At 35.6% G+C, this 14,470-nt stretch overlaps 2 protein-coding genes and 1 long non-coding RNA gene across 4 annotated transcripts; 1 reads left to right on the top strand and 2 right to left on the bottom strand.

Annotated features, from left to right (window-relative positions):
• Positions 1 to 7: 7 nt before the first annotated feature.
• Positions 8 to 8,759, top strand: LOC131799147 (WW domain binding protein VOPP1-like). Of its 2 annotated transcripts, none has more exons than XM_066173771.1 (4): positions 8 to 145; positions 6,690 to 6,757; positions 7,123 to 7,194; positions 7,379 to 8,759. In XM_066173771.1, exons 1-4 carry the CDS (start codon positions 98 to 100, stop codon positions 7,698 to 7,700), a joined length of 510 nt encoding a protein of 169 aa, XP_066029868.1. In that variant the 5' UTR covers positions 8 to 97; the 3' UTR covers positions 7,701 to 8,759. The 2 variants fall into 2 exon arrangements, with proteins under 2 accessions (XP_066029868.1, XP_058972805.1); XM_059116822.2 differs by lacking the exon at positions 8 to 145 and adding an exon at positions 5,420 to 5,579.
• LOC131799111 (uncharacterized) lies at positions 2,672 to 5,293 on the bottom strand. The gene is made up of 4 exons (XR_010719039.1): positions 5,100 to 5,293; positions 4,673 to 4,735; positions 4,363 to 4,422; positions 2,672 to 3,685 (listed from the first exon to the last, which is right to left on the bottom strand). It is a non-coding gene; the product is annotated as an uncharacterized lncRNA (long non-coding RNA).
• LOC131799146 (carbonyl reductase [NADPH] 1-like) lies at positions 8,021 to 14,235 on the bottom strand. Its single transcript, XM_059116821.2, has 9 exons — positions 14,057 to 14,235; positions 13,827 to 13,908; positions 12,897 to 13,075; positions 12,132 to 12,244; positions 11,453 to 11,575; positions 11,044 to 11,090; positions 10,856 to 10,950; positions 9,902 to 9,965; positions 8,021 to 9,643 (listed from the first exon to the last, which is right to left on the bottom strand). Exons 1-9 carry the CDS (start codon positions 14,069 to 14,071, stop codon positions 9,486 to 9,488), a joined length of 876 nt encoding a protein of 291 aa, XP_058972804.2. The 5' UTR covers positions 14,072 to 14,235; the 3' UTR covers positions 8,021 to 9,485.
• Positions 14,236 to 14,470: the final 235 nt, after the last annotated feature.

Here is a 14,470-nt window from a genome sequence, read left to right as displayed (position 1 = left end):
TCTAAAAAATATCTTCCTAAGTGCGTTCAAGTGAGTGGCAACATTCCTGTGTTGTTCTGTACAAGAACGTTCGTAAGTTTGATGTTGGCTTGACATTATGAAGATCGTTTTCGTTTGTCTTATATTTCTGGCAGTTTTCATTGAGGTAATCTTCACAATTAAGATACATTTACCGAGCTTTTAGTTCACATTTATTGCAGCATAATTTGAATTGATTCAGCTGCGTAATTAACGCTCAACAACCTGAAATTTGACTATCGATTGTTCGACAGATAAAAAAAGCGGGAAAGTCTCTAAATAATTGTAGCGTCGAGACAGTGGGGGGTATTAAGGGATGATTTGGTTTTCTAACTGGATTGACAACGTAATTTAATTGGCCACCAAAGAGAGTTTCAAAAGCTCTTTGCAGTGGCAAATTAACATTATAATCTTAGTTGATAGAACAAATTTTTCGATTGTTTGGTCTCGCTTCTCTCTGCAAATCATTTGTGCTTTCAAATCCTAGATTATAAGACACTATAGGGCAAAGGCTCGAATTCCGTCAAAACTTGAAAATTTCAAGCTTCTTTTTAGCAATTCAATCAAATACAGACCACCTCTGAGGATCGTTTCACTATTTGTTGTCTTGCTGGTCTAAATTAAGTAGGATTTATTGCAGTTAAACACTATTTTTGATTAGATGATGTTATTAGAAAAACCATGTCCATTGTCTATTAAAAAAACTTTCATCAATGATCAACAGAAATCGGAAGAACAATTGCTTGTAAAAGTTGGTATGTTATGGTGGAGGACTTAATTTCCAATTTATTTTCGTTTTTGAATGTTTCAACATATTGTACTCATGCAGTATTGTGCAATAGTAATGCAAACAAAAATCGCCGAATTTTGTTGATTGTTCCTTCGAAAATTCATCGAACTTTCGTGCGAAAGTTCGTGAAGTTTCTCGCTTGCTCTTCGCGTCACTTCGTCGGAAGAAAGAGCGATGTTTCTTCGAATTTTCGTTACCGAACAAAAGTTCGCTATGAAAAGCTTGGGAAATACAAAATAATTCTCAGCGCGACATGCTTGATCTTCAATTCATGTGCTAGGCACAAAACAAGAGACTAAATGCTCTTGGCACGGAACTTCGGGTTTCGAACGCTCGTGCGAACTGCGTTCATCGTGTTTTGATTAGAGCCCACCTTCGTTCTCACGTGGTCGATAAAGTCACCCTTGCCTCTCTTTTCTTCGAGTTGAAATTTGAAGTTACGAGCTTTGCATCGTTTTGCAGTGGTTAATGCGGTCTCATTCCTTAGTTTGACTTAAATATTTCTGAATAACATCTACAGTTTTTCCACTCTTGAGTTAATTTCTAAGACGCGACCTTTGAAGTCGTGGCGTCACGGCGTCAAGTGCTAGCGACTGATTCTTATGACTCTGGAAGTGTAAGGATAAACACACGTATTTCTTTTTCCACACTCACTTTTTTGTAATCGAAAGCATTTATTTCACAAGAATACGAGAGATAAGTTTCCCAAGTAAGGTATGTCTTGCAGTAAGATATTTCTGGCCGCTTTGTAGCGTGCGTGTAGCCCGTACCCTCCCCCCAAGGTGAAACGGAAGCGAGGGCACTCCTTCCCCTCGCCTCCGTTTCAGGGGAGGGTATGGCTACACGTAGGCTAGCCGATTTGCTTTCGAACTCGACCCGATCTATTGTTTAATTCATCGCCACCGTAGTTCAACGTCCTTCCAAACAAATATTTGTATGTATGCTCTCCTATTAAAAATTTCTTGGTTTAGACCATCCTTTCTTGGCTTGATGCGCTGCATTCATTGAAAATGGACGAGAAGCAAACTTCAGAACGAGATTTGCAAACGTGTTTGTTTCCATTTTCGGCATCGGTGAATCTCAGCGGCGATGATTTCTTTAAATATTTAGCTTGATGAAGGAATTGGAGGGCGCTCAGTGCAACTCCTTGTTTAGTCTGAAATTGTCAACATGAATGCTAAATGTTGAGAGAAATTAATCCGATTGACTAGCGTTTCGAAACGAAGGACTTGACAATGTTTTGTCACTTGAGGCAGTTTGGTTGGAGACTGGATTATGGCAGGAAAGTCCATGTGTTTTGTTATGAATTAATTAGCCTTCATAAACATAGCCTGCAAACATGGTGTTTGCGTGGACGATGAAGTGCAAAGTTAGAGACTCATTAACGTTTCCATTGATCCGTGAAATTACGGATGAATCCAAACAATAGCTACCTCGAAAATTTGCCGAAATGTCGCGCAAATTTCGTTTAGGACCAAAGTTTGTCGAAAAGCCAGGAATTTTTTCATCGTTATCACCATCGTCGTGCAAATCAAGTAGTTGTTACCCAGGTCCAACCCGCTGAGGCCATGCATCCCACATTCATTGAGAACACAATGGGGGTGCCTGCTGGTTACCCTGGGTACCCTCCACCTCTTGTGGTGAAACAAAATGCTTTTGTAAACACTTCTTCTTAGCTTAGTCATTCAGGGCTCAGAGTTGAAACATGTTTTAGTTGCAGTAGTGAATAAGAAAAAAATTAGCACTTAAATTTGTAGCAAAAGTTGCCAATTTGGTGTTAGATTATTTCTGGATACGAAGATATAGATATTTTAGGCATGTTTACGATATATGAAGTGATGTCAAACATCATTGATTTTTCATCATCTATTGTGTTCCATGCATATGCATTACCAGTACGCATTTTTTACGCTCAACGGTGCGTTGTTTTACTTTAAATTTACTAAACATTGTCAAATATATTGCATGTGATTCATGCAAAAAGCTGGTTATGGCTTTGACTTGCTACTTGACACTATTTTGTTAGGACTATTACACAAGTTTTCTATCACAATTTTTTAACAACATTTTTCCAGCTACCAGAGTTTTACTTCTTTTTATACACTACTTTTTTATATACTACTTTTAATACACTGTATTATTAAGATATTTATAGTACTCTACTTAAAAGGTGTTCAACTATTTTTGGTTATTAAGATATAGATATTTTAAGCATGAGATATGAAGTGATGTCAAACATCATTCATTTCTCATTGTTTATTGTGTTCCATGCATAATATATACATTACCAATAAATATTTTTTACAATCTATGGTCCATTGTTTTAATTTGCTAAACATTGTCAAATATATCATGAGTGATTCATGCATAAAGCTGGTTATGACTTTGACTTGCTACAAACTATTGAGTGTAAAACACTTAATTAACAACTGATAAATAGTAAATGTAGCTGTAATCAGTTATCAAATTAGCCATTAAAAATAGTTTATATTTGGTGATAAGTGACAATTCAGAATTAATTTTCACACATCTTAATTATAAGTGCATGTATATTTTTTTCTATAAGAAGACATACAGGAAAAGAAGTCTACCATTCTCCAAATCTCAAAACCAACCCTTTGACAACTTGGTCTAAAAATCCAAGTCTGGCCAGGTTCATTTTCCTTGCCAACCACTGTTGATAAGGAAAATACATCCTTCAATTCACTAATTTCCAAACAATCATTAATCTGCCATCAAATCCTTTAAATCTTCCTTCTTTGTGGTCAGTTGTCCATAAAGAAAATAAAACTCCCTGTCCAACTCTATCACAAGTCTCTTGAAATATGTTGAGAACTTTTGTTTCTGTCTTGGACCATCAGTCTTAAAAGCCTGCATCTGTGTGCATGGAACAAAACCATTTTAGTAAATTCAGGCAAACATTTACTTTGTACAGTGAAACCTGTATAAAACATACACCAACTTGCTACCCAGAATTAACATTCTAAATTTTTCCAGAAAACCAACCTATATTCAGTATACTCACATGATGAGCTAATGTAAACTCTAAAATCGAACAACCCAAATCTACAGGCATATTAGGCAGACACTTGAAGAGGTTTCACTTAAGAGTTTGAACACCTCTCAGTTAACAGTGTATTCAAAACTTCAATATTCAAACTCAGGTCCACTGATCTTCATTTACGTGATACAATTTAATATAGTGGTATGTATTAATGAAGTACATTGAACTCCACAGACTTTGACAGTGCTAAATGTATCTTAATTTGTTTCACACTATATCTTTAATTGCATTTCATTTCAGGAAACTGGTGTAACAGAGCTTACATAGGACAAAAAAGGCTTAGAACATTTGATCCATCAAAGATGTGAATTAAATTTCTGTTTTACTCTGTCACAATCTGAAATACTGCTTGTGATCATTATGCAATTTACTAGAAGCTGTTTCATATGGACACCCCCTTTTCAGCACAAATTAGCAAGGGTTCTGCATGTGTCCGTTTAAATGAGTTTCACTGTATCATGCATTTCACACTTTTATCATACACTTGTACTTCCTCTAGAAGATGACCCTCCATTCTCAGCTTCCGTGAAGGAACAATATTTTTTTCATCCTGGTGTACAAAAGAATGGTTTGAAGAGTTAGATACATTTATTGCTACTTGACTCTTTGATATTCATGCAGCAAATTCATGTTAGAGTACCAGAAATAAACCATCATAGCAAAGTATCTGTGTTATGATGTAGATTTCATGCTGTGCTATGAAAATGATGCATGCAAATTAATCCCATTGTAAGGAAAATTAACAGCTAAGAAACACCATCACAACTTCTTAACTGAGGATAGGTTTTAAGATATCTTACTTCATTCTCTGGTCTCAGCAGATAAAAGTTTGTAGTTAAGTAGATTCTCATTTTCTTCTTTTGCTGGAAAAAGGAAACAACAAAAACAAAATTTTCAGTACATTTATCATACTTATGATAATCCTCATATAAGACAAGTAATTTTAATTATTTTGATTATAATGCATTATAAGGAAGTATTCCTTATGTGCCCTGTGTGTGCATTGACATGGCAGCATTTGAACTGCTAGCTGGACACTGAAAAATCACAAAAGAGATTGAAAACTAAGCTCAACCATGCAAAATTCATTGAAAATATCACAAGCACATTCCAGGGCAAACATAAGATATTTAATTTTTTTTTTCTATAAAATAAATTAAAATGCTGAGATCATAATGTCTAATATATGATAAGCTGAATTATACAAGCATTTTGATTGGTTCTTACTTATCGTCTATAGGAGGACAGACGTAGAGATGATGTCACCATCAAACATGCTGCTTTTTATCATATAAAACAAATATATTTTATGTTGCCTTGGTTCTGTATAATAATAGATCACAGAAGACATCAAAATATGGTATGAACATCGGTGACAAACTCTGCTGCGCCTCGTGAGCAGAAGCTGAAAAACGCGCTGACATATTGGATGAAAATTTACCCATAATGCAATGCTACAGGTTGTTTCCTAATCTCTTGTCAGTTCCAACTCGGGTAACTTCGGAAAGATCCGGTCAATAGATAGACATGCGTTCGGGATTCCGGAAAAAAGCGGAAGTGACATATAAAAATATCCTCTTACGTGCGTCTAAGTGAGTGGTAACATTCCTGTCTTGTCCCGTACAAGAGCGTTCGCAAGTTTGCTGTTGGCTTGACATTATGAAGATCGCTTTCGTTTGTCTTATATTTCTGACAGTTTTCATTGAGGTAATCTTCACAATTAAGATACATTTACCGAGCTTTTAGTTCACACTTATTGCAGCATGATTTGAATTTGTTCAGCTGCGTAATTAGGGGGTAAAATTTCCGCACAGCCCCATACTACATTATGCATTCAGTTCTTGAATAGAGAAAACAATGACAAAAACAATACATTTCCATTAGGAAAACAGATTTGTTTTACAAGAGTATGGGGCTGTGCGGAAACTTTACCAATTAGAATTTAAAAAATGGCTGCATGTGTTTACCGTCTCATACGGCGCCAGTCCTCGTTGCCGTCGCCGTCGTGGTTTGCTCAAGATCCCTAATAGCGCCCAACAACCTGAAATTTAACTATCGATTGTTCGACAGATGACTAGAGCGGGCAAGTTTCTAAAGAAATTGTAGCGTCGAGACTGTAGGGGGTATTACAAGACAATTTGGTTTTTCAACCGGGTTGACAATGAAATTTAAATGGCCACCATAGAAAGTTTTAAAAGCTCTTTGCGGTGGCCAATTTACATGATCATTTCAGTTGATAAAACAAAATTTTCGATTGTGTGGTCTCGCTTCTCTCTGCAAATCATTCTAGATTATAAGAGACTATAGGGCAAAGATTCGAATCCCATCAAAGCCTGAATGTTTTCAAGCTTCTTTTTAGCAATTCAATTATAATACAGACCACCTGTGAGGCTTGTTTCGCTATTTGTTGTCTTTCTGGTCAAAATTGAGTGGGATTTGTCACCTAAACACTATTTTTGATTAGATGATGTTATTAGAAAAACCGTATACATTGTCTATTGAAAAAACTTTTAGCAATGATCAACAGAAATCTGAAGAATAATTGCTTGTAAAAGTTTTGTATGTTATGGTGGAGGATTTAATTTCCAAAATTATTTTCGTTTTTGAATGTTTCAACATGTTGTACTCATATTTATGGTTCTGGTCATCATCATATGATAACCATTAACATCATCATTATAATCAATAATTAAGATTATTCTTGATGTTATCACCATTATTAGTATAATAAATGTTATTATTACACATAATATCCTTATTTCATCGACATTGAAGTCCAATCTCACAAGAAAATGTTCTTAAATGATTTTGTATCAGTCCAATGGCCTCAGATGTTCATACTCAAGGTACAGGCATGGCAGCGGGTACACCACTACCTATTACAGGTGGGCAATGTTGAATTTTTTTCACATTATTTGTAAACTTTAAAAGAAATAAAGTAATGTGATATCCTTTGATGTTTTGTTTCTATTTATTTGTTTATTTCAAACCAGTGAAAATATGAGTCAATGTGAATATGGATAACTCCTATTTGCAGCTATTTTTTTCACATAGTTGAAAACACTTGATGTTTTATATGTCAGTCAAAGACCTCTAACAACAGCACTTCTGTTCTTCTTTTAGATAACTAAAACTGACTAAATTGGGAAGAAACATGTAAATTAGTGACATTTACATAATGTGCTAGCATTCATGATGATCTTTTGCTTTTTGCTGTGAATTAATTTTTTTTTCAATTTTTGCTCTATAGCTGTGCTAACAATGAATACTGTTGTGGAACTCGAAGTTGTTGTACATATGTTTATACAAGATGGTACCTCTGGTAAGTACAAATCAAAATTATTCTGAACCTACCTCATTGCATAATTTCTTTGACAAAATGATGAACAGGATGAACCTGACAACATTTTCCAGGTTGTCTTGTAGATAAAGTTAGTTCATATTTTCATTAAAATAAGACATTTTGCATATTGCTCAATTCCTAATAATTTGTTTTCAATTCAAAGGACGGGCATTGTGGCCACTTTTGTGATTTGTTTTATCATTTGGTGGTACTATCGCTATCGCTATCGTCGCGCACATCAAGTAGTTGTAGCCCAGGTCCGACCCCCTCAGGCTGTGCATACCACAGTCACCGAGAGTGTGATGAGGGTACCTGCTGCCTACCCTGTGTACCCCCCACCAGGTCAAGCCACATTCATACCAGGCACAGGGAATACCCAGTATACAGCATACCCACCACAAGTTTATGCTTATCAGGATCCACCACCACCATACACAAGTGCTCCTATGGTGAAACAAGGTGCTTTTGTAAGCACTTCTTCTTAGCTTAGTCATTCAAGGCTCAGAACTTAAACATGTTTTAGCTGCAGTGGTGAATAAGAAAAAAAAAATAGCAATTACATTTGTAGCAAAAGTTGCCAATTTGGCAACCTGCTGGTCTTGAAGTAAGTTGTGACATTTTTGTCGCTTAAAGTTGAGTAACTTTGTAATGTCATATTGCGTAAAATGTCCCTTTTTATTTTTTGTTTTCTGAGAGACGTTAGCAAGGGTATTGTTTTAGCAAGAAAAGTTTGGTGATCCTGATGATGGTCACTATTTTGTTAAGACTTATACACAAGTTTTTTAGCGCAATTTTTTTAACAAAATTTTTCCAGCTACCAGAATGTTACTTAAGACTTATTGTATCATATGTTTACTTTCATAAAAGATGAGCCTAGAGCCCAATTATAATTCTTTGGATGAATCCTTAGCTGGGAACCATTAACCTCTCAAGTCATGGGTATCATTAGTGTATAACATACTCAGTATCTCACCCTACAAACTGATGACAAGAAAACAAAAATCACACATACCTACCCTTTGGAGATGCAATAAGGCAAACTTATACATTTTGGCAGGAATTTTTTGGAGTGTAAATGAGTGAAGTCTCAAAAACTACAGTGCGAATCCCAAAGGGGGACAGGGTTGATATTTTCCTAGCATCTTGAAAATTAGTCTTGTCATATCAGTTCACTGATGGATGATTTTCTACTCACTAAGAATAGGTTTTTTAACACACTGTATTATTAAGATGTTTATAGTAACCTTCTTAGAAGGTGTTAGATTATTTCTGATATTAAGATATAGATATTTTAGGCACGTTTATGAGATATGAAGTGATGTCAAACATCATTCATTTTTCATCTATTGTGATCCATGTATATGCATTACCACTAAGCATTTTTTACACTCAGTGATGCATTGTTTTACTTTAAATTTACTTAACTTTGTCAAATACATTGTAAGTGATTCATGCAAAAAGTTGGTTATGACTTTGACTTGCTTCAAACTGCTGAGTGTAACACACTTAACTAAACAACCAATAAATAGTGTGCATAGCTGTAATCAGTTATCAAATTAACCATTAATAATAGTTGATTTTTTGTGACAAGTGATGATTCAGAACTAATTTTCACTTGTTATATTTATAAGTACATGTATATCTTTTTTATTAAAAGACATTGTGGGAAGAGAAGTCTACCATTCTCCAAATCCCAAAACCAACCCTTTGACAACTTGAGAAAAGAACTGCATTCCTTTTCAGGGTCTAAAAATTCAAGTCTGGCCAGGTTCATTTTCCTTGCCAACCACTGTTGATGGGGACAATACTTCCTACCATTCACTTATTTCCAAATAATCATTAATCTGCCATCAAATCCTTTCAATCTTCCGTCTTTGTGGTCAGTTGTCCACAAAGCTCCCATGCGTCCCCTCCCATCTGCCCCTATCTTTAGCAACTGGACACAACTCCTCTCATGCATCCATCTCTGAGAGTCCCTCTTTTTACAAAATCTCTGCCACTATGTTTTCCTAGGGCTTGTGACCTTTATTTTCACAACAGATACCATGCTGGGGCTGAGAAACAGTGGTACTTCTTTCATAAATAAAGTAACCACCTCCACCATCTATTCATCACCATCACTCAGACAAACAGTCACTTTTATCTCCACGAGTTGATTGAATTACCAAAACCACCCCAAACTAATTTTACTAACAATACTCTTCATCTGTACTAAAGTAACAAGTGAGCCAAAGGAAAAAGTTTTATCATGAGATGTCAAGAGCTAAGAACTATTTTTGTTCCTTCTTGAGTCTCTCCTCAGCTTCTGAGGCATGAGATCTTGTTGACATCACCTCCCATTCCTGAATCATTTTTTCTTTGAGGAATTCACCATGTGGTTTGCCAACATTTATTGGAAGCAAAGCAGCATAAACTGGAGTCTCTGCACCTTAAAAACAAATCAATTACGGATAATGGTTAAATTATTTTATCAATGGAAAAGCATTATCATTCAACACAGTAAGCATGAAAAACTTCCAGTTGGTGGTGAAATTAATCCCCAAAGGATTGTTTGTTTGTGATGTAAATGAAAAAAAGGCATAGATCACCTTCAATTTCAACAAGTGAGGGCATGAAAAAAGTACTCAATACACATGTAAGATAACTAGAGGAGGTAGATGTGGGGAAAATAAAAATTCAGTTGTACCTTCCTTGGGAGATTTTGTTGCTTTTGGTCCAGCCATGTCTGTGCGTACCCAGCCAGGATCACACTGCAGAATAACAAAAAACATTTTTTAGAAATTGATGAGCACAAACCTCACTGATGTCAACAACTTAACCCTCTCACTGGAAGATCTTGGTGATTCAGAGAATTTGGTATTGGGTCAACTAAAAATCTCCTGGATTATATTTGTCTTTATTCTCATCACTAAACTGTTTGATATTGTTTTGATGCTGTAATTCTGTCTTGGTCACTGATGTGAGTTAAAGGTTAAAGAACAAAAGGTAACAAAAGCTCACACACACAAAAAAAAACACTGCAAGGAAACTGAAAATCATTTCAACACTACTATAGTATAACTTCATAAAAAATCAACACTGAGTTTACATCCAGGACGAAAACTGTCAATTTCATGTGTCCTTTATATGTAAATGTGTAAAATGTTCCCATTGGTTTCGTTTTACTAACTTCAGGCATCTATCCCAACCTCAACAATTAACATAGCAAACATTCAATTCAATTTTCATTAATTTTAATTTTTCCTGCCACAATCATTTGTAAACTATCTTATATTAGCCTTTAGAACCTCAAAGTAACCAGCATCTGACTTTGCCTTGCAGCAATACTGCTGAATCTTTATTAAGATCACGAGAATAAAAGAAATAATTGAAAATCTTAGATTATTTACAAAATTCCCCTTGTCATCACCAAAGGGAATGTATAGGGAACAGTTTGGAGAATATAGATAATTTGTAAAGGGTTAAAACTATGTGGTTGTCATTGTCAGGATGGGGGGAGTGGAAGGTCACACCAAGTCGATTATGAAAAAGACACAGGAATTGACAAAGGAAATAAACATTGTAAATTAAGATGTCTGTAAATTAATTGTCAATTGCAAATTACATGATGATGATGATGATTGTATTTCAAATCACTTACAGCATTGATAAGAATGTCCTCTCTAGAATCTTGTAATGTATTCCTTGCTAGAATCTTGGTTAAAGCAATTATTCCTATATGGGACATTCCATAGGCTGGAAGGCAGAAAGAAAATTGGATTCAGGAATGCCCAGTTGTTATCAATTATTACATAGAGACTTAAAATACTGTTTAAGAGTTTGCTTTACCAGAGGTTAACCATCCCTTCTGTGAGTGTGTACCATCCTTCGCATCTCTGGAAATATATTGTGGAAAAAAAGAGAAATATTCACTACAAGAAACAAATGTCCTGTGGTAATATATAGATTTCATTCTGCTTGTCGTGACTATGTTTGCCATTTGTAACACTTGCAAAATTGTATTCCTTAATTCAAATGAATTTTAATTCTTATCAACAACATTTGTTTGTTGAGTACATGCCATTATGGACAAAAAGCTAAAAGCCAGATTTTAATTACCAAAGTAAAGAAACATTTTATCACAGTTAACTTTTGTTACAGTATACAAATTGAGAACACAATGGTTACCACATAGCACATTCACTTTAAGTTCTTGTTTGATAAAGCAAATTAATAGATCCATTGATCAAGAACTTACTTAACAAACTGATCCATCAAATTAGCAAGATTTTCTTCAGTTAATGTTGGAGAAGAGAACTTCTTCTGAAGGTCTTCTGATAGTTGAGCCAAACCCCCTAAATGGGAGGAAATATTCACCAATCTGGAAAATCAAAGCAAAGATACTCCCTTGGTATTGATAATGCTGAAAGACCTGGAAGTAACTTAACATTTACTGACAGGTGATTGACAGTACACAATGAAGGACAATTTTCAATATTTACAATGGGGACAAACTGTTAGATGGAAAGGGGAGGGGAGGGGAGGGCTGGTGCAATCTCTTTTCTATCAAGTGCAGTCTTTCTAAAATTGCCCTGTCCCAATTTCTTGTGGTAAAAAAATGTAACACCCCCTCCCTCTCCCTCCTCTATGGCAAGCAATGGCCATTCTTAACTTCATGTTTGAGCGCATCCAACATACTTAACTGGGATCAGCAATTTCAAAAGCATGATGTGTCTGAGTAGATAATTATTCAAATAGAGCGTAGAATTTTCAGGAGTGACATGCAATATTGAAAGATGCAAATTGTCTTATTCTGTTGTTTGATAGAGGTTAAAGGAGGCTAACAGCAGTAAATAATTTGATAAATGTATCTTAAACCAACCAAGCAAAGCACCATTGGTTTCCTTTCTGCATGGGAGCTTATGATCCTTACTAACCTTGCATGTGGTTTTAAAATTGGTAACAGTGCTCTGCACACATTAAGCGTACCATGAAAGTTTGTCTGGATAGTCACTTCAGCTTGTTTTGGAAAAGGAACTGTGGATGCCCGCTAATTAATATTCAAAAACAAAAAAAACAAATATCAATACTTCACTTTTCAGTAGATTTATCTAAGAGGGACATCAGTTTTTTAACAGTTGATGTAGGGACATAGGATAACCCTTTTATCCCTCGGAGTGATTAACATCTTATTTCTCCTTACAGAGCTGCTACTTAATCAAGCATTTAGGTCATGAGAATAAAGGTAATGATCACTTATGAAAGGGGCTCTAGATCATAAAAAAAATTCTCCATGTCAATACTGTAGAATATTAGGGTGTAAAGGGAATTTAACATCTAGCATTATAGCTTAATACCAAGCTTATGATATGTCCTTGGGTATAGATGCTTTACAGGCACCAATGCTGAAATATATGTGATACACAATAATTCTGAGCTTGATTCACAAGTATTTCCTCTCACAACCTAACCCTATCACTCCTAAGATCTCATTAGTACTTCTCCTTACTGTATACCATACAATTCTTATGATTTTTCTTCAGAGAATTTGGTATTTGATCAACTTATAATTTACTTATAAGTAATAATATTTTCCTTTATTTCTCATCACTTGTCCACTTGATATTCTATTGATATGGGAAGGAAAAATTCTGTCTTGATCATTTGTAGGAGTTTTAGGGTTAACACTTGTTTCAACCCACCTTAAAAGCTATCCCGGCATTATTTACAAGAAGATCCAATCCACCATATTGCTCCATGAGATGTTTCTTTATCCTCTCAATGCTTTCTGGTGAAACAATATCCAACTGATGAAATACAGGTGAAGCACCTTCAGTGCTTAGTTGTTTGACAGCTTCCAGTCCTCTTTGTTCATCCCTTGCTAAAAGCAAAGTTCGCAGACAGTCAAAATGATACAAAACCTTCTGCAGGTAAGGATTATAGATTGACCTAAAAATTAGGTTTCTGATTTTTGGCTGGAAATCTTGTTAAAGTGAAGTACTGTATGCATCAGATTGGGCTGCTACTCTGATCCACATCAGGTGTTACCAAGTATAAGGAGTCTCATGAATGAGACCAAACAACAAACTTTCCCTCATCCTCTTATCTCCTTAGCACCAGCCTCAGCATGTCACACAATGCCCCCCCTCCTCCCCCCGGCAGTAAATCTTAAAAAAATGTCCATACAGGAGAATCCTCAGCCTCCAGTACATGAGCTGGGTGTCCTGTGGACTAATCACCCCTAAAAACCATCAGATAACAGAAAACCAGTATACCTATAATTTTTTTTCTCTGTGGGCAATGTTGCCCTTCATCTGGATTTACAGAGTATGATACAGTTGTGCAAAAGCCAAAAGAATGTTTAGGAACCAACCAAATGAAAAGTGCCCATTATTTACTTTCCATTCCCTAATTAACCCTTTCACTCCCATGAATGACCAAGAGAGACTTTCTCCTAACAATATCACCTAAGGGATTGTTAGTCGATCCAATACCACGTCCTCCAAACGAACATTATAGGAATTGTATGGCCGACAGTAAGGAGAATTACTAAAAATTAGATCTTGGGAGTGAAAAGGTCAAGAAATTATTATTTTGTTTAGGTTAAGGTTATTTTAAGAAGAACTGATCACCTGTTAAAATAACAGTTCCAGAAAATTCTCTACACAACTTTTTGACTATAGCAAATCCTATTCCCTTGTTAGCACCGGTAACCTGCAGATTGAATGAAACTCCGTGTTTTGTAGTTTAGAATACTATCAACAAAAAATGAGATTCTCGAGAAGGCTTTAAACTTAACGAATCAAACTGAATTGCCGAAAAGATTTCCTTATGTAAAGAGTTAAAAAGAATCACTACTCACAACTGCAACTCGCATGTTTGGAGACTTTTTCAAGGTTCACTCAAAAAAGCATTGGACACTAATAGCACAAATGGGGATCGAGATGGTTGGTTAGGACAGGGAGGCACTAAAACATGGAACGACCTAAAACCACCTAAAACCACCTACAACCACCTACAACCATCTACAACCACCTCAAAAATTTCAACAACGACCTATTATAGGATATCGACCGAATTATAAAAAATATAATTGGCATGCTCTTGCATTTCATTTCGTGAGATGATTGATTATACATGGGGCCAGGGAGAGTAAGATTTCAGGGGGAGGTGGAGGTTTCGTTCCATTCTCGTATTTCATGTACGTGACATGTTGTCGTTTCGCCTTATTTAAGACATTTATGCTTTGTTTTAGATAGTTTTAGATAGTTTTCGA

The sequence above is a fragment of the Pocillopora verrucosa genome, chromosome 10, assembly GCF_036669915.1.
Source record: "Pocillopora verrucosa isolate sample1 chromosome 10, ASM3666991v2, whole genome shotgun sequence".
NCBI classification, from domain to species: domain Eukaryota; kingdom Metazoa; phylum Cnidaria; class Anthozoa; order Scleractinia; family Pocilloporidae; genus Pocillopora; species Pocillopora verrucosa.
Note: the sequence above shows the minus strand (reverse complement) of the source record. Positions and strands in the feature narration are given on the sequence as shown.

Coding starts and splice junctions, on each gene's coding strand:
- LOC131799147 (XM_066173771.1), top strand. CDS start 98: ATGAAGATCGTTTTCGTTTGTCTTATATTTCTGGCAGTTTTCATTGAG. Junction 146..6,689: donor TTCTGGCAGTTTTCATTGAG/GTAATCTTCACA, acceptor ATTTTGTATCAG/TCCAATGGCCTCAGATGTTC. Junction 6,758..7,122: donor TACACCACTACCTATTACAG/GTGGGCAATGTT, acceptor TTTGCTCTATAG/CTGTGCTAACAATGAATACT.
- LOC131799146 (XM_059116821.2), bottom strand. Junction 11,576..12,131: donor ATTTTAAAACCACATGCAAG/GTTAGTAAGGAT, acceptor TTGATTTTCCAG/ATTGGTGAATATTTCCTCCC. Junction 11,091..11,452: donor TTGATGGATCAGTTTGTTAA/GTAAGTTCTTGA, acceptor ATATATTTCCAG/AGATGCGAAGGATGGTACAC.